The sequence below is a fragment of the Magnolia sinica genome, chromosome 13 (genome assembly GCF_029962835.1).
Source record: "Magnolia sinica isolate HGM2019 chromosome 13, MsV1, whole genome shotgun sequence".
Lineage (NCBI taxonomy): Eukaryota > Viridiplantae > Streptophyta > Magnoliopsida > Magnoliales > Magnoliaceae > Magnolia > Magnolia sinica.
This window is the reverse complement of record NC_080585.1, coordinates 75,270,911-75,291,221: the sequence shown is the minus strand read 5'-3', so window position 1 is coordinate 75,291,221 and position 20,311 is coordinate 75,270,911. Positions and strand designations below refer to the sequence as shown.

Sequence of the window (20,311 nt, the reverse complement as noted above, 5' to 3'; positions counted from 1 at the left end):
ATAGCGATTCTCTGATCCACCGAGAGTGGTTGCATTTGATTGCTAGTTGCAAAAGAAAAATGCTAACCATCGATCATCTTCAGGGGAGGAACATGATTATTGCGAACTCTGTTCTCTCTGCCTCAAGGATGCAGAACCAGTAAACTGCCTATTTATTCACTGTGAGTTCCCCTGAATCTATGGAGGTGCTTCTTAAGTTTTTTGGAATGCAGTGGGTTGTGCCTGGTTTAATTGAGGTTGTGTCACTAGCATGGCTATGTGGCTTTGAAGGAAAAAAAGGAAAACAATCCTATAGTGCCTATCTCTGCTATCCAGTTGCTGGTCATCTAGAGAGAACGGAACCAAGGTTACCTGGATCATGAAGCGCTTGGGTACGTAAAGGGAATGGATACGCAGTATGGTACTTTCTCGAATATGTGCTACACTAGGGGTAGGATCATGTGGGTCGCTCCCACGCATAATGCGAAGCATGCAACATCTAGTTCTATGAACAAACTAATATTCTAATATTATTATTTATATATGAAACGATTAATGTTATCATCCTGCATGCATCGTATTATGTGCCCACTATTGCATAAATCAAGGAATAATTGATTGGTGATAATAGTATAGAATCATAAATGGCAAAATAGTGATCACAAATGACCCATAATCTGGATTGCATGATCCGGAGCAAAAGACGTAGGGGGGTTGACAAACATTGAGTGGAACGATAAAATTTTCAACAACAAATTGGATAGTGTCGAAGTGGTTCATAGGGCTAAAGGGAGGCTGATAACCTGTAGGCATTGTTGATCCTTTGTTTAAGCTTGTAAATGGGAAACCTATCCCCCCCAACCAAAAAAGAAAAAAGGAAAAAGAAAAAACAGAAGGATTGTAAATGGGAAAAATATTCTGGGCATATGGGGTTACCAATGTATTTCTGTCCTTGCAGGTGAAGTGGGTTGATTCCTCATCATCCCTCCTCCCTTTTTCTTCTTTTGTATTCCTTTTGTTTGGCTTTATAAACTTTTCCGTTGCCATTTAGAAAAAGAAAAAGAAGAAAACAGAACTTTGTTTCTAGCGGTTTGGAGTTCTTAACTCCAGTTGTTGAAGTTTGCAATTAGGCAGTCAAGGTTTCCCTTTTTTTTTTTTTTTCTTATTCTTTTTCTTTTTAAAATTTTTTTCTCTAGCTTTGCTTGGAACAGTCTGGTGCCTTCTGATTTTCTTTTTATTTGAAATCGGAAATGAGTTGAGGTTTGCTTCAATTCTTCATACCTATCTCAGTGCGCACTGATTTGCTATCTATTGCAGGTTAAGGCGTTTAGTCGGTCACTGGAATCGTTCAGAACTGCTATTGTTGTGGGAGGAACGAACATGTCAGAACAGGTAACTAATTCTGGTATTGGTTAATATTGCTAAGGAGCTGTTCCATGGATTGTCAGTCTCTTCTGTTCACTTTCATTCTAGTTGTTTTTCCTGGATGTTGTATTCATATACAAGGAATCTGTGGTTGGACTGATATCAGAGCTATCAAGCAAATATTCTTCTTATACGTGGGACACTCTTATCTCCCTTCTGTGGATGTACCATACCCCAGAGTTCACGATGGTTGGACAAGTCTAGCTACTTATTGGAGGATTTTTGTACATTGAATGTTGACACTTGGACTTGATTCTAACCATCTATTTGTGATCATCAAAAGTCATCCAATCATGGCTAGGACCATCAGCCACTGTGAATTTTGGGGGTATGGCCCATCTAGTATTGGTTCATATCTTCAGGGAATGTAATTGGGTGGCTGAGTCCCTGCGGGTTTATGCTGTTGGCATGTACTAGAATCATGTTTTTATGCCTCAGACGGTTAAAATGGTTCCTTTTATGGATAGGTCGTGGATCCCAAACATTACAATTAATTGATGTATTTTTTGGTCTTGGAGTAAGAATGTGTGTCGTGTATTTGCTAGTGTGCTTGCTAGCTAACTTAGATAAAGGTGTTATCTCCTGGTCCTTTGTCGTCTCTTTTCAGGCCTTACATTTTGTTATTTCCTGCATTTCATTGAAAATAACTTCTGCTGGTGATACTATTGCAGAGATCCGAACTACGAGCAGGAGTACATATTGTGGTTGCTACACCTGGAAGATTTATCGATCATCTACAACAAGGAAATACATCTCTCTCAAGGATCTCATTTGTTGTTCTAGACGAGGCGGACAGAATGCTAGATATGGGTTTTGAACCACAAATAAGAGAGGTGATACGACATTAACATGCTTCTGGTTGTTAGACTCTTTATTCAATGCCTTCACCAGTTGACCTCCTTTACTGACTTTTTCTTTCTATTGAGACCAAGGTGTGCCGTAACGGTAATGGGGGCCGTAATGGTCACCATCGTTACCATTACGATAAGGGCCATAATGGCCGTTTTGTTCTATGTTAAAAAAAAAAAAAAAACTGTATCGGTCTCGTAACGGGCCGTTACAGGGCCAATATGGGTCTTTTTTTTTTTTTTTTTCCATAACGGCCGTTACGACTTTGTAATGCATAATGGTTGGTGCCATTACTGTTACGTAACGGCCGATATGGCCCGTAACAGCCGTTACGGCACACCTTGATTGAGATCCTTTTCTTTTTCACTTTTGGGAGTATCCTTGCAAAAAATGTCGCAGGTGCAAAGTAGATTTTTATATGTTAGGTGCAGTAAGTAGATTTTTATATGTTTGTATAATCTCTATTATATACAATGTTAGTTGTCAGGGACAGAATTTTGCTTGCAATTAGTCTTTCTAGATGAATCAACTACGCATTATTAAAGGGCATGAAAAGGGTTTTTAACAAAAAGAATGGGCATTTAGGTAATTCAGGTGAACCTATCCTCAACAAATTCACCTCCTTTCTTCACAAAAGAGGCTAGACTCCTACCATAATGGTTCATTACTAGTTTCGAAAATGGTGGTGATTCATATGGTCCAATACGGCACTCATGTACGGCTATTCGCACCAGCCAAATTGTGGAGGGAACATATCTCTAAAATCATACTGATCCTGCTCATCCAATTGATGGCTATCAAATAAATGCTTAGGAGTAAAATAGTGAGTGGTTCAAATTTCAATCACAAAATTAGTTGCAACCTTCGCAGTGTAATTTTAGGCTGCACCATCGACAATTAGATCAATAATTTGGCTGGCCTATGTCTTTCATGGTTTATGGCTGTATGTATCGACCACCCCTGTTACACAATGCAGGGGCGAATAGTCCGGGGCAGGGGTGCATATCAAGTATCAACTGATGCATCCAATACACCTTGTATTGGCACCGATACGTGACCGGTCCAACCATAAAGGGCCCATTTCTATGGTTTTTTTTTTTGAAACTTCTCTAGTTTTTTCACTTGTTTATTAATTTCCACCATGGAGGAAACTTGGACACTCTATACTAGATATAGGCTTATTTTGGGGATCAAAACACGGGACTTGAGTGATATTTGATGAGGGAATCACTTTGGGAAAAATTATAAGGGGACAACTATCTTTTTTTTTTTTTTTTCATTTTCTTTTTGTTGTATTTCAATATAATGTATGCTAATCAGTGTTTTAACTAGCTTACGCTACATAGTGTAACTTAGCCTTAATGCCATATAACTCATGAAAATAGCTTAAGTCGCATGTAGCCTATGCTACATGATAATTTACCTACCCTACATGCTACATAGCTTAAACTATGATTTATTTTCGCTAAAACAAAAAATCAATTAACGATTCAATGATTTGTTACATTTTTTTTTTTTTTTTTTTTCATTTTCTTTTTGTTGTATTTCAATATAATGTATGCTAATCAGTGTTTTAACTAGCTTACGCTTCAGTGTAACTTAGCCTTAATGCCACGTAACTCATGAAAATAGCTTAAGTCGCATGTAGCCTACGCTACATGATAATTTACCTACCCTACATGCTACATAGCTTAAACTATGAGTTATTTTCGCTAAAACAAAAAATCAATTAACGATTCAATGATTTGTTACATTTTTCTATTTTTCAATAAAAAATAGTTAATCTTTTCAGCTATTTTACTAAAATAATAAAAGCAATAGTATTAAATCTGGTCTGTTGCTCCTACATCTTCATAGTTAATCTTTGTCCTATTTTCCCTATTATTTTAGGTGGTGTTTGGTGGTGCTAGATATCATGAAATTTCATTTCTAATCAATCCAATTTGGTGCAAAATATCATGAAATTTCATTATATTTTGTGCAACAAAGTGCAACCTTTATTTAAAATCTAAAATTAGCCTGTAACTTACGCTACACGCTCTGTAGCTTATGTCTTACGCTTAGGAGTGAATGCTATACTACACCTATTCACTACTTAAAACACTGGCCCTAATGTAGCTTATGTCTTACTCTACACGCTTTGTAGCTTATGTCTCACGCTTAGGAGTGAATGCTATGCCACACCTATTTGTCATATAAAACACCAGCCCTAATGTATAAAACCATGCTTAATTTGTGCTTCACTAGGGCCTCTTTTGGTTGACTTTCATAGATCAAGCCGATAAACAACATTCTTATCAAATAATGGTTTGGTACACCATGGAATGAATGTTGAAAACATTAAAAAGTAAAAAAGAAAAAAAACTGATAGATTCCTTTGGTTTTCATTTTTGTTTCCTGTTTTCCTGAATTTGTTCTTATCAAAGAATGGCTTGTTACACCATTGAATGGATGTTTAAAACAATTAAAAAAAAGAGAAAAAAAAATGATAGATTCCTTTGTTTTTCATTTTTTCCTGTTTTCCTGATTTTTTTGGGCAAAGAAAAATTTCGGTTGATATGGACCCATATCGTCTGATATGCCAATTGATACCGTTATTTGATGTTTGTAGAACTTCCCCATGTGTATGGTTGAATAGTCACCACCACTAAAGTGGTTGTTAATTGTTATAGGAGTTTTGCTCCAAATGAAATATACTTTTTGCAACTGCTTCCCCTTCCCTTTCTCCCATGATCTACAAACCATTTCCTTTCTCCACATGTCACCTTTGCTCTGAAATGCTTGCCAATCCCATGCGCATGTATGAACCAATCTCTATACTCTCGAGCTCATGTGCCAAGTGGGCAGGCGTGGTGAAAATAAGTTTTCCTTCATGTCGATCAAGGTTCAAAGAATCTGTCTCGTATAGAACGTATCCGCCCTACTTGAGATATAATATGGGGGTGTATCGCTCTTTTGGGTACTCTGGCAGGCATATCAGTTTGCATTGGGCCATTGGCTGATAGAGACATTGGCTGATAGAGACATTGGCTGAGACACATAAACGTGTCATTTTTTTTTTCCCACATTCATATACTCTCTCTCTCTCTCTCTCTCTCTCTCTCTCCCCTCCTGCCCCCTCTCTTCCCAAAATTGTGCACATGAAATGTAACTTGTGCGAAAAGGTGGCCAAGTGAGAAAGTGCTTCTTTGGAACTTGCTGCACATTTGGTAAGAAGAACACATGTGCAGGATCTCAATGCTCATTACATGGTCCTTCAGTTTGTGTTGCCACCTGTGAAGAAGCAAGTTCCTAGAAATATGTCATGTATGCTCATCCGGTTGATCACATGTGCATCATAAAATCGATTATTAAAATAAATTGACTAATGGTCCACCAATCAAACATACAGGTGTGGCCCGCCTGGCTATTAGACGAACTAATTTTTTGCATTTTCGCCAGTCGGTCATTGACTAGCCCAATAAATGCCAATTGTTCTATGAGGCTAAAATGATTGGTCATCGAATGGGTGGGCTGATAAATCCTTTGCGGGTTGCCCATTGGAGGCTTGTATTAGCCGGATCTCATCATCCTCTTTGTAATTTGTATCCTCTTTCCTTTGCCCTTCTAATAAAATTTCCAGTTATTTTAAAATAGAAAACACCACGTCTCTCACACACGCATCATGTTCCATTTGTGCTTCCTATAATCAAACATCCTTTGATTCCTCCATGATGATTTACGGGACATGCAAAGTAGGTTTTGAAGTCTACTCGATCCATTCAAACGTCTCTTATCCACACAAGGAATTTTATGGTCCCTATCTTTGCACAACATACATGGCTGTTCCACCTTCTTAATGGAGGAGATAAAGTGGAGACAACGGTTGAGGGCCCTATGGTTGAAAGAATAGGATAAGAATACACACTTCTTCCACAACATTGCATCGGCGGGAGCTAGAAGCAGCATAATTTCTTCCCCTCTCATCAATCGTTCAATACTTGAGAAGGAGCATGTTTGTGGAGACGATTGTGGGGTATTATTAGAAGCTTCTTTCAAAAGAGAATTGGTGTCAGCTGTGGTTAGATTATCTTTCCTTTGACAGCCTTACGGCTGACCAAACTGTATCCTTGAAAAGGCTGGTGTTGGAATCCGAGATTAAGGCGGTAGTGGACGGCTTGGGTAGAGACAAAGTTCCCGAGCCGAAAGGTTTCCTCTTGCTTTCTTCCAAGTATTTTGGAGACTAGTAAGTGTGAATGTGATTGCTTTTGTCAAAGAATTTTTTGAAGAAGGTCAGCTTCCGTCTGAGTTAGGGGCTTCCTTCATAGCGATTATCCCTAAAATTGAAGGTGCCGAAAGCTTAAGGGCTTGTTTGTTTTTCAATTCATGGGGTAAATAAGGTGTAAATGGGCAATTATTATTTACCCCTGCATTTACCTTCTGCAGTAGCCTTTTGATGGTGACTTGATGTTGATAGTGGGTTGAAACCGAGGAAAGGAGGATATTTTAGTGGGGGCCCCATTGTTATGCATGTACTTGATCCGTGCCGTCCATTCGTTTTTCCCTATCATTTTAGTGCATGAGCCCAAAAATGAGGCAAATCCAAAAAGCTTAGGTGGACCACACTACATGAAACAGGGGGAATTGAAAGCTTACCATTTATTTCTTCTATGGGGCCATCATAAGTTTTGGATCAAGCTTATTTTTGTGTTTTCCCTTCATCCATGTCTGTGTGACGTTATGAACAGGTTGGATGGCAGGTACACATCCTTGTGGGCTCTATAAGCTCATTTTAACTATTAACGGTAGGCATTCAATTCCACATGTTTCTTGTGGTGTGGTCCACTTGTTGTGTAGGATGCCTTGGATTATGCCAATCTGTTGTGCAGAGAAGTCCTGTCTTAATTCGACTAGATCTAATTTTGGTCTCACTGAAAATTGGGTGGTTTCTCAAGTTGCACGTTGTAAAGATTTGCACATTTTCGGTTTGATCGAAAATTGTAATTGGTTTAGTTCGGTCCGACCAAAGGTCACATTCGACCCGACCGAATGGGTTGTGCAGATTAGCGCAAATCGGGTTATTTAAGTCTGATCGCAATTAGGGCTTGTGATAACGAGTGTTTTCTTTCTAAGGGTAAGGGTTTGTGAGGTGAGAGGGGTTTCTAAACACTTGTAAGGGCTTGGGAATGGATTTTCTTAAGGGATTAGGGTTTTCCCAGGGTTGCGCATTGCAAGGGGAGATCGGGTGCTTTCGTAATTGAAGAAGGTGAGTGGTGTAAACTCTTAATTTTTTTTTTCCAAATATTATAGTTGATCTCTGTTGCTTTGTGCTGTGGTTTTTTCCCGCAAGGGTTTACCATGTAAAATATCTTGTGTTCTTTGGTTGCTTGCTTTATTGTTTGGTTATTCTGCTTTATTTGATTATTCTATCTTTATTGAGTGTGCTTCCACAAAGTGCATAATTTAATGATGGTACTAGATTCGAATTTCTAATACCTAGGGTTGATCTGGGTTTGTTGAGGGCTTAGAATATCAACAAAGTGGTATCAGAGCGTCATGTTTAAGGATGTTCGAGAATATAGCAAATATATTAGGGTCAAATTCGATATACAGAAATTTGATGGGAAGAACAATTTCATTTTGTGGCAACGGAATGTTAAGGATATTCTGGTATCACAATGGTTGAGCAAGGTGTTGTTGGAGACTAAACAGGAGAAAATGTCGGATGATGATTGGAGTGAACTTGGGGAGAAGGCTATGAGCACCATCGTCTATGTCTATTAGATGAAGTCATGTATAACATTCTGGATGAGGAATCTTTCCTGAAGATGTGGAAAAAACTAGACCTATACATGACGAAGTCCCTCACAAGTTGTTTGTGAAGAAACAACTATTCGGACTACGGATGAAGGAAGGATCCGATCTCTTGGAGCATGTGAACTTGTTTACAAATGTGTGTAGCAAGTTTTTTAAGGCTCAGAGTGACAATCGAGGAAGAAGAGAGCGTTGCTACTTCTAGCATCGCTTCCCACATCATACGACCATCTCGTCACTATTCTGTTGTATGGGAAGAATATAGTGAAGCCGGAAGACATCACCGTAACTCTCGTTTCGAATGAGATGAGGAAGAAGTCGAGCGATGATGCTCTCAGGCGGAAGGGTTAGTTGCAAAAGGGGGTCAGAGACTTAATCTGAGAAGAAGAAAAGGTCTAGATCGAAAACAAAGGCTAAGGACGGATGCTTCTATTGTGGTATAAATGGGCACTTCAAGAGAGACTGCCAGAAATAGATGGATGACCTAGAAAGCAAGGGTAAAAATAACACAGGTGAATCGGCTAGTGTAGTGAAAAAGAGCTCAGAAGGAGACTTCTTTGTCTCCTCAGGTATGAGCTGTCTCTCAGATACATGGATACTCGATTCAGGATGTTCGTATTACATGTGCATGGATAGGACTTGGTTAAGTTCTTACAAGTCCTATGATGGTGGAAGTGTTCTGATGGGGAATGATGCAGCATGTAAGGCCATTAGAATATGGACCATCAAGGTAAGGATGTTTGATGGAGTCATACAGGCTCTAGGTGATGCCAGGCATGTCACAGATCTGAAGAAAAACTTAATATCCTTAAGGCCTGTTTGGCCGGGCAGATTGGATGGGATTGGAAGATAGATCCCGGGATTGGCCAGGCATGCCAAACAGGCACGGGATCCTGATCCCGGGATATATCAATCCCATGTATCTTAAGACAATCCACTGACATCACCATCATTACCTTTAAATCCCATCCAATCCACCCTAATCCCTTCAAAATTGCCTGGGACGTGTTTGGTTCGAGGGATTGAAAGGGATTGGAAGGTTTAATCCCGGGATTGGTCGGGCGTGCCAAACAGACCCGATATAGCAATCCCATAGATCTTGCACCAATCCACTGACGCAATTATCATTACCTTGAAATCCGTGCAATCCACTCTAATACCATCCAATCCCATCCAATCTGCCTGGCCAAACAAGCCCTTAGGGTTTTAGATACGAATGGTTGCACGTTCACTGCATCTAGTGGTGGAATCAAGGTCATCAGAGGTGCAATGGTGTTAATGAAGGGACATAAGATAGGAAATCTGTACAAGTTGGTTGGGAGCACGGTTATACGCGAGGCTGCTACCACCTCACACGCAGAATCCGACACTGATGACACTAATCTGTGGCATATGCGGTTAGGACATATGAGCGAGAGGGGCATGATGGAACTCCATAAATGTAAACTGTTGAAAGGAGTTAAGGCATGCAAGGTGGATTTCCGTGAGCATCGCATTTATGAGAAATAGTGCAGGGTAAGGTTCAAGATTGCTACACACACTAGTAGCGTGGTGCTCGACTATATTCATTCAAATGGCTGGGGGCCAGTGACAGTATCTTCTAAGGGAGGAGCATGATGCTTTGTGAGCTTCATAGAGGATTACTCGAGAAAGGTTTGGGTCTACTTCTTAAAATACGACTCTGAGGTAACCGAGAGACAGGTTAAGTGTCTCAGGTCAGATAACGGTTTGGAGTACAGGGGCAAGATTCATGGAATTCTGCAAGGAATAAGGCATCACAAGGCATTTCTCAACTCTAGGGACCCCACAGTAGAACGGGGTGGTAGAGAGGATGAACAAAAATATATTGGAGAGGGCGAGAAGTATGCGGTTACATGCGGGGCTGCCTAAAAGCTTTTGGGCAGAAGCGGTTAACATAACATGCTATATTGTAAATTGGTTATAATTTACAACTCTAGATTCCAAGGTTGCAGAGGAAGTTTGGACAGGCAAGGATGTCAATTACTCGGGGATGAGGATCTTTGGGTGTCCAGCATACGCCTACGTGCAGAGTGGACAAAGGTCGAAGTTGGATCCCAAATCCAAGAAGTGTATCTTTATCGGGTATGAGAAAACTACTAAGGGCTATAAGCTTTGCGATGCAGACTCTCAGAATGTGGTCATTAGTAGAGATGTCATCTTTGATGAGGCATTAATGTTGAAAGCCAACAAGGACGCTGCAGGGAAGTCTGAAAAACATAGTGATGCCGAAAAATTGTCGGTGCAAGTGGAGTAGAGCCGATTACTGAAGGTGAAATTTAATAGGAGTAAGAAACTGAGCAAAATAATTAGCATGATACTTAAGAAAGTATAGCTAAGAACAGGGAAAAAAGAACCATTAGAGCCCTAGTTCGGTATGGGTTCGAGGATATGATTTCTTTTGCATTGTTCACAGGGAGTAGAGATCCCTCAACTTTTCAAGAGGCAAAATCTGGAAAAGATGGCAACAAGTGGATGTCGGCCATAGTGGAAGAGATGATCTCTACATAGGAATCAGACATGGGAGTTGGTGGAACTTCCAAAAGGTCAGAGGGCTATAGGGATGCTGATGGTTGCAATGGACAAAAAGGAGATACTCTCGCTTAAGTCTCTGTTAAGCAATGAGTTTGACATGAAGGATCTGGGTGTTGCGAAGAATATCCTAGGCATGGAGATACACAGAGACATAGTCTGGGAAGTTGTGGCTTTCTTAGAAGGGATATGTGCAAAAGCTGCTAGAGAGGTTCTACATGAAAGGTACTAAGCCAGTTAGCATGCCTCTTGCAGGTCACTTTAAGTTGTCAGCCAGGTTGTGTCCAAGTATAGAACATAAAATTTCAGAAATGTTACGGGTGCTGTATGCGAGTGCAGTGGAGAGTCTCATGTATGCAATGGTTTGCACGAGATCGGATATCTCACAGGCAGTTAGTGTGGTTTCCAAATATATGGCGAATCTAGGGAATGAGTATTGGAATGCTGTTAAGTGGATTCTCAGATATCTCAAGGGCACAATTGACATTGGGATCATGTTCAGGGGACATGGAGCTTCAAGTGGAGTTGTAGGTTACGTGAATTCGGATTATGCAGGTGATTTAGACAACATGAGGTCCAATACGGGATTTGTTTTCACATTAGCAGGCGAATCGGAATGTTGGAGATTTATGCTACAGTCTACGATAGTGTTGTTTACAATCGAGGCGGAATATATGACTGTGACCGAGGCGTCAAAGGAGGCATTGTGGTTGAAAGGTCTGATAGGAGAACTCGAGTTGAAGTAGTAGGCGATTTGTTTGCACCGTGATAGTCAGAGTGTTATCCATCTGGCAATGAATTAGGTGTATCATGCACGAACCAAGAACATCGACGTGAGGTTCCATAAGATAACGGGATCTCATTTCTTCAGGAGGTTCTCTTTCAGAAAATTCACACGGACGAGAATCCCACAGACATGTAGACAAAGCCGATGACTGCAGAGAACTTCAAGCACATCTTGGGCTTGATTAATCTTGATGAGATTGGGCATCCTTGCTGATGCAGGACATGAAATTAAATGTGGAATGCAAGAAATCAAGCTCATGATTATACCGATTTAAATAGTAAAAAAATTCCACGTCCTACATAATATCAAACATTCAAAAAGGGGAATCTATGGGGGTCCAAGCCTACACAAGTTTAGGGCTGGATCAAATAAAATTATAAACCAAACAAGCCTAAAGGAGTGTAAGATTCATCTATTCTTGCAAAGGATTGTTCCCCAATTCAAGAGATTCATCATGTTTCAATTCGGAGGAAAATCTAGGGTCTGCAAATTCGGGGGATAATTGGGATTTGGGATTCTTTAGGGTTAAGGATCTGGATTTAAGGCTAAAGAGGAGGAAAATAGAGGAAAGATAGAACCTAAGATGAGCCACGTGCGTGGACAATAGCTGGCCCTGGGCGCACGTGCGTGACCACTCGTCCGCATGTGTGTGGGGTCCACGAAGTCGGAAACCGACTCCCACGTTAGGATCGGCCAGGGTAGGACTGCCTCCATGCCAAATTTCATGTTGATCCGATGCATGGTTTGTGTGTAGTGCTCTGCCGAAGTTTCAGCCCCTCTGATGGGCCAGAATCTGAAAATCTGTTTGTGCACTATTATAGGATAGAACTTGGATACGAAAGAGGGTGAATCTGAAGGTGGAAGGGATGTAAAGGATGATGGATGTGGGCCGTAATGAAGTGGGGATGATTTGGGATGGTTGTGGCTTCGCACCTCGGTAGTTAGCCCTTTGAGGAAGGGAGGGTTTATAGAAGAAGAAAACGCAGAATTTTTTTTATTCATAAACTGCATTCAGAATACCTACATGGAGTTGCTTATTTATAAGAAAACCCTAAACCCCAAAAGACAATTTTACCCTCGCACCATGTGCGCACACTAATACTTAAAGCTGAAATAAATAAACTAATAACTAATCTAAGCAATCAAAGTTGTTCATGATATTTCTAATAATGAGAATAATCAAAACTCAAAATCCTAGATCATCTAAGGTAGTGGGCCACGATCATGAGATTCGATAGTAGAATCTATATGATGATCGGGTCCACTCCAATGCTCCATAGCGCAGCCCCTAACTGTAAGGCCCTCCAAAGATGTCGTCGTTGATCCAAATCGAAATTGGGGCTCGCCTCCTTGTATACGTGCATAGGGTGGGGGGCGTGCGCATGAATGTCCCCATCAACTCTCCCCGACTGTGAAGGTTTCGCCACTGGCGGAACAAAGCTCCTGAACTGCTTCAAGATATTTGGATTAAGTCTTTGAAGCTCCTCTTCAGTGAGCCACGTACTGTCTGAAGCTGGGCGTGACTTCCACTTGACAAAGAACTTTTGAAAGCCGCCGTCCAATGGCGATACTATCTAATGGTCTAGAATATCCTCTATCTCCTCTTTGGGTGTGAGAAGGGTAGGTATGGGGGGTAGAGGTTGGGAAGATAGGTTGGAAAGGGGCCATGGATCAAGGGAAAGGTCTGGGGAATCAGGATGGTTAGGTGAAAGCTGGACAATGTATCAATGGTCCCCTAAAATGCAACTTGATCCTTCACATTGAATGTGGAACTAATTCCCATGGAAGGTGGAAGATTTACCACATACGCATTGGGACCGTTTCGTTTTATAATTTTGAATGGTCCAGCGCTACGCGTGTGTAATTTACGAACGGTTCCCTGAGGGTACCGCTCTGGCCTGATGCGGACGATCAAAGAGTCTTTTACATTGAATTCCTTGAATCGTTTATGTTGGTCTGCAGAAATTTTGTAATGTTCATTACTAGTATTGATCTTTCACCTGATTTCTTGATGCAATGAATGAATATAATGTGCAAAGGACTCTGCAGACTCTGATGGCCTATGGGACAGGGACATAGGGACAAGATCAATAGACTTTCTAGGTTTATAAGTAGTAATGACTTCAAAAGGACTTAAACCTGTGGATCTATTGATAAAACTATTATATGCAAACTCGGCGATAGGTAGTGCAGCGCTCCACGTCTTGTTATGCTCCCCCACTAAACACCTGAGCAAATTTCCTAAGCTCCTATTGACCACCTTAGTTTGACCATCGGTTTAAGGGTGGTAGGCAGAAGCAAATTGGAGCCTAGTACTCATCATATGCCATAGTGTCTTCCAAAAATAACTCATGAATCACACGTCACGGTCAGACACTATGGTTTTGGGTAACCCACGAAGCTCGACAACCTCACTAAAGAACAACTTGGCAACATGAGATGCGTCAGAGGTCTTCGAACAAGGGATGAAGTGGATCATTTTAGAAAAACGGTCCACGACAACAAATATGGAATTGTATTTCCGAATAGTCTTGGGGAGCCCAAGCACGAAGTCCATATTGATGTACTGCCAAGGGGCGAATGGAACCGGCAAAGGTGTGTATAGCCCTGTATTTTGCCTTTTCTGCTTTGCCAGTTGACAAGTACGACATTGCCCTATAATTTTGGCCACGTCTCGCTTGAGACTTGGCCAATAGACGTAACGGTAACGGTGGGACCCGTTACGCGATACGGGGTCGAAACGGCCGTTACGGAATTCTGTGACCGTAACGGCCGTTACGGGGCCGTTACGGGCCATAACGGCCGTTACGGACCCGTAACGGCTGTGACGGGCCCTAAAAAAAAAAAAAACTCACCTTTTTTTCGTTTCTTTTCTTCTTCTCTTTCTTCTTCTTCTTCTTCTTCTTCTCGAGCAGCTGCGGCTGCTACTGCAGCTGCTTCTTCCTCTTCTTCTTCTTCTTCTTCCTCTCTCTCTCTCTCTCTCTCTCTCTCTCTCTCTCAATCTCCTCTCCCCCTTTCCCTCTTTTTTTCTTTTCTCTTCTTTCCCTCTTTTTTTCTTTTCGTTTCTCTCTCTCCCCATTTTTTTTAATACTGCTGTAGGTACGTGTCACGCAAAGACGAGCGCTGACACTCCTCGAGCTCCGAGTTGTACGAACGGTTCAAAGGAGATCAAAGTTATATGGGCTCCACAGTGATGTATTTATTACATCTACACCGTTCGTCTATTTTCAGAGATCATTTTAGAGCACCGCCCAAAAAATGACTTATATCCAGAGTTCATCTGGACCACACCAAAAATAGCAACAAAGATAATGATTTTCACGTTAAATAATTCGTACGCGCACGGTAGCGTTTATTTTCCATCCAATGTGATCAGACCCAAGTGGGGCCCACTATGATGTATATTTTCTATCCATATCGTCCATCCATTTTGCCACGTCATTTTATGTTAGGATTCAAAAAATTAGTAATATTCAAATCTTAGGTGGACCACACCATAGGAAAAAATGGTTATAGAATGCTCACTATTAAAATTTTCTTAAAGTCCACTGTAACGTTTATTTTCAATCTAACTTATTAAGTGGGTCACATTGATGTGGATGAAGGGAAAACACACATGTCAGCTTGATCTAAAACTTTTCTAGCCCTCAATAAATTTTTAACGGTGAACATTTAATTATTGTTGTTTTTAATGGTGCAGTCCACTGAGCTTTGGATGTGCCTCATTTTTGGGCTCATGCCCTAAAATTATTTGGCAAAATGAATGGACGTTATGGATATAACACATTCATCACGGGTGGGGCCCAAAAAACTTTGACACGTGTTGCACTTTACATCTGAGTCCCTCCTAATTCAAGCCTTAAATAATTGTACACGAGACATATATTAACTTAAAATTTGACAATTAAATTATGGACTCTGCAATTGCTAATTCACAATGCCAAAATCAAATTACTTAAATAGTTTTAATTATTAATTTGTGAGTTTTTATTTTTTAAAATAGGACCTTTTGATTTTATTTTATTTTTTTATGATTCACTATCCAATAAATGTCCACCAATTTATAAGTGGGATAATGACAATAAATAACATGAATTTGAGGCTGATTTGGAGAATAGATTGGTCCTCCAAGTCAGCCCCAAATTGGTAACGCCATCTACCTAAATTTAATTTCATTTTTTTTTAAAGAACTATAGGGAGAAATAATATCAAGTTGTTAAGTATATAAATTACATATTTAAAAAAAAATTAAATATATGAATTTTGTAGTCAAATTCAAGTTACCTGGTTAAAAATTAATCAGACAGGTTCGATACAACTTCTCACCAAATAGTGGACCGTTACACCACCATAAACATGTTCCAATTTATAAATGAATGCATATTTGGAATGCTTAGAATATTTCGGATTTAATCAATATTTTTTCATATTTTTTTGGCAAAAAAAAAATTTTGCGCCGTTACGCCCCCGTATCACCGTTACGCCCCCGTATCCTGTATTCTGTTTCTTTTGCTTTGCCAGTTGACAAGTACGACATTGCCCTATAATTTTGGCCACGTCTCGCTTGAGACTTGGCCAATAGAATCATCCTCCACTAAGGCAATGGTCTTGTCTCGACCAGAATGACCTGCGACCTCTCCTGAATATAACTCCTAAACAAGAAAATCGCAGAGGGAGGTGCGAGGTATGCACAAACGGTCACTCCTAAACAAATATCCGTCCAATATCAAATACTTACTGCTAGCTCCTGACGGATTCTCTAACAACGATGCGTACACAACTCCAAAATCTGGGCACTCAAAATAATCCTCTCTGACACGCTTGAGCCCTGTGACTTTAACACATGGAATTGAGTAACGTGACTCGACGACTCAACGTGTCGATAAGCTTATTCTCTACACCGGCCTTGTGCTTAAGCACAAAAGTATACTCTTGAAGGAACTGGACCCACTTGGCGTGCTCAGGGTTTAATTTTTTTTTGAGAGTTTAGATATCTCAAGGCCTCGTGATCTGAGAACAAGACGAATTCTTGTGGCAATAGATAATGATGCCAGTGGTGCAACGATTGCACTATCACATAGAATTCTTTGTCGTAGGTGGAGTGTTTTTGTTTCGCCTCATTCAGTTTCTCACTAAAATAGGCGACAGGGTGCACTTTCTGACTAAGTACTCCTCTTATGCCGACTCCTGACGCGTCGCATTCGACTTCAAAAACTTTCAAAAAATCCAGAAGTTGCGTGACTGGAGCTTTAGTCATCTTGACCTTTATCTCCTTGAAGGCCTTCGAGGCTGTCTTCGTCCATTGAAACTCTCTCTCTTTTTTTTTTTAATTTAAATTTTTTAAATGCAATCTGTGATGGGATCCATGATGGAACTGAAGCCTCGAATGAACCGTCTATAGAAGGTGACCAAGCAGTGAAAGCTGCGCACCTTGTGAATATTGCGGGGTTCAGGCCAATTGATAATGACTTTGACCTTCTCGGGATCCGCCGACACACCCTCAGCTGACACAACGAAACATAAGAAGATCACACTGCTAGACATAAACGCACACTTCTTTAGGTTGGCGTACAATTTTGGCTCTAAGGATCTCAGAAACCTGCCTCAAATGGTTGAGGTATTGTTCCTTGGTCATGCTATAAATCAGGATATCATCAAAGTAGATGACCAAAAACTTCCCCATGAAGGGCCTCAACATGTGGGTCATCACACGCATGAAGGTACTTGAGGTAGTCAGTCCAAAAGGCATGGCTAGCCACTCGTATAGCCCATCCTTCATCTTGAAGGCCGTCTTCCACTCGTCGCTAGGGCGTACACGAATTTGGTGATAACCACTTTTGATGTCAATTTTTGAGAAGATAGTAGCGTTGGCCATTATATCCAATATGTCATCAAGACGCAGCATGGGAAACCGATACTTGATTGTGATTTTGTTGATGACCCTACTATCAACACACATCCTCCATGTGCCATCCTTCTTAGGTGTAAGGGCGGGCACGACACACGGGCTCATGCTCTCTCGAATGAAACCCTTTTCTAGGAACTCATCAACCCGCCTCTTTAACTCTGCATTCTCTTTTGGGTTTATTCTGTAATGAGGGAGGTTTGGTAGAGTCGCCCCAGGGACTAAATCAATAGCATGCTATATATCCCTCAAAGGGGGAAGCTCATCCGGTAGATCATCAGGAAAGACATCACGAAACTCATCCACTACTGGAATGGCCTCAATTGGTTACTCTACACTAGACTCTGGTGCACTCTCCCTAGCCACAAGGGTGTATACCGTCGAGTCCGACTCAGTCTCTCGCTCAAAGTCTTTCGCATTTAAAATATGGAGAGGCTTAGACTTGGACTTCGATTCCTTCAATTCCTTTGAGCCGCTCACACCACACTTTGTGGTGGACTCCTTTCTAGTCGTGTTCTTGGCTGGGAGAGGATTTAGCTTGACTTTCTTGCCCTCAAACCAGAATGTACACACATTCGAACGACCAAATATGGTGACATCGCTGTCACAGAGGCAGGGCCTACCCAAAATGATATGGTCAACATCCATGGAAACAACATCACACCAGAGTGTCTTTATATGATCCAAACTGAATAAGAACAAGACAACGGTGCGAGATTGGAATGAAAGTCTCATCAACCCAAGACACTCTATAGGGTTGAGGATAGGCTTCAAGCTTCAAGCCCAAACGGCTCACGGTGCCAGTTGATGCCACATTGGCACAACTACTACTATCCATTATCTTGCAACTCGTATCACCACATTTTGTGTAGGTATAGAAGATCGTGTTGTGGCGCCAATCGTAGGTATTCTTTGCTTGGGCAAAGGCGCAACACACAACTGCAAGGGTCGCAGATTCTTGCGCTCCCTCTTCCTCATCACTAGGGATCTCTGCTGGCTCATATACTTCCTCCTCACCGTCACTTTTTGGGGGCATTACTTCTACTTGCCCTTTAATAAGGAACACCTTGGTGCCCTCTTTTGTGCCACACAGGTGGGCAAAGTTACCAACCCCTGACATTTAAAACACCTAGTCGCATCGCTTTTGCGCGAGCTAGACCTAACAACTTCTTTACCCTTGTCATCCTTGGGCCTAGACTGAGAACTATTGGAAGACTTGTATTGATATCTAGTGCTAGGCTTAGCCCCAGAAGGGTTGGCCTTAGCGCCAAAATCATGAGACTCAAACCGCTTTCCCACAGATGCTTTAAGGTATTGCTCGACCTCTAACGCTACTTGATACATCTGTTCAAGAGTGTCTATGTCCTTGGCGAGCAACTTTCCCCTAATGTTAGAACGGAGGCTCGTCTTAAATCGAGTAAGAGTGAGTATGGGATCCTCTTCAACTTCACACCGGGTCAAGTACTCTTCGAACTTCTCAATGTATTCAGCCACACTCATGGAACCTTGTCGAAGAGACTGCCAATATTCAACCAACCTCAAGTAATAAGAGAAAGAAAGATATTTCTCCTTTAGAATTTCTTTCATTTCTCCCCAATGGACTATTGGGGGCTCCCTCAACCTTTTTTTCTTTCGATCCACAGTAGTCCAAAACCTCTTTGCTTGGCCCACAAGCTTCATCTTGACAAATCAAACTTGACGAGCATTCGTCTTGTCGTACTATTCAAAATAATGGTTCATATCCGCCAACCAATCCAGAAAAGCTTTAGAGTCCAAGTGGCGATTAAACGTAGGGGCGTCTACTCTAACTCCCTTGAGGAGTTACGCATCTGAGTCATAATGATTATAATGCCCTTCGCGGAGTAGGTGCACCGGTGCGCGCCCATGACTATTTCCTTGGCCACCCCCATTCCCTTGTCTATCTTCTTGACCACCTGCCTGAGATTGGGCATCTTCCCCAATGACGGGGTTTGCCCAGGTGGAGGTCTCTAGTTGGGTTACGCGCACATTAATCTGATCAAGGCGTTGGTCAATACGTTGTTCCAAGCGCCTTCCCAAAGACTCAAACTGCCGGGTTATGTTATTCATGGACTCTTGCAATTGCTCCATGTTTAGCGTAGGGTGCAAACCAAAACCATGACCAGTACGTGTAGGCATACAACCACTCACTCAACTCAAAGACCCTTTAATGCAACTATATGTGTCTAAGTAGGACTAAATGATCCTATAAGATTCTATGTGAAGGAAATTACACAACGCTACTAAAATTTCAGCAATATAACTACCCAAATAATTTGTTAACAGAAAATTCAGCCATGAAATTTGTGGATTTTCTGACAATAGAAAATTCAACAGCCCATGTTGTGAATTATGGGTCCTAAACAACCCTATATGAGGAGACTTGATGCATAATGGACATAAACAAACTGAACCCTAAACATGCAATGCATTCCCCTATAAAAACCTAAGCTCTGATACCAAATTTGATCCAAGACATGAAATTAAATGTGGAATGCAAGAAATCAAGCTCATGATTATACCAATTTAAATAGTCACAAAATTCCACATCCTACATACTATCAAACATTCAAAAAGGGGAATCGATGGGGGTCTAAGCCTACACAAGTTTAAGGCTAGATCAAATAAAATTATAAACCAAACAAGCCCAAAGGAGTGTAAGATTCATCTATTCTTGCAAAGGAATGTTCCTAGTTCAAGAGATTCACCATGTTTCAATTTAGGGGAAAATCTAGGGTTTGCAAATTTGGGGATAATTGGGATTTGGGATTCTTTAGGGTTAAGGATCTGGATTTAAGGCTAAAGAGGAGGAAAATAAAGGAAAGATAGAACCTGAGATGAGCCACGTGCGTGGACATCAGCTGGCCCTGGGCGCACGTGCGTGACCACTCGTCTGCATGTGTGTGGGGCCCACAAAGTTGGAAACCGACTCCTAGGCTAGGATTGGCCAAGGTAGGATTGCCTCCATGCTAAATTTCATGTCGATCTGATGCACGGTTTGTGCG

General features: G+C 41.2%; 1 protein-coding gene across 3 annotated transcripts in view; it reads left to right on the top strand.

The window, feature by feature from the left end:
• The window catches only part of LOC131223864 (ATP-dependent RNA helicase DBP2-like), an 81,702-nt gene that overhangs the window by 11,289 nt on the left and 50,102 nt on the right, over window positions 1-20,311 (top strand). For all 3 annotated transcript variants that reach the window (XM_058219393.1, XM_058219391.1, XM_058219392.1), the window contains exons 5-6: window positions 1,297-1,371; window positions 2,076-2,237. In XM_058219393.1, the coding sequence (XP_058075376.1) occupies window positions 1,297-1,371; window positions 2,076-2,237 (237 nt within the window). The remainder of the gene's footprint in view (window positions 1-1,296; window positions 1,372-2,075; window positions 2,238-20,311) is intronic.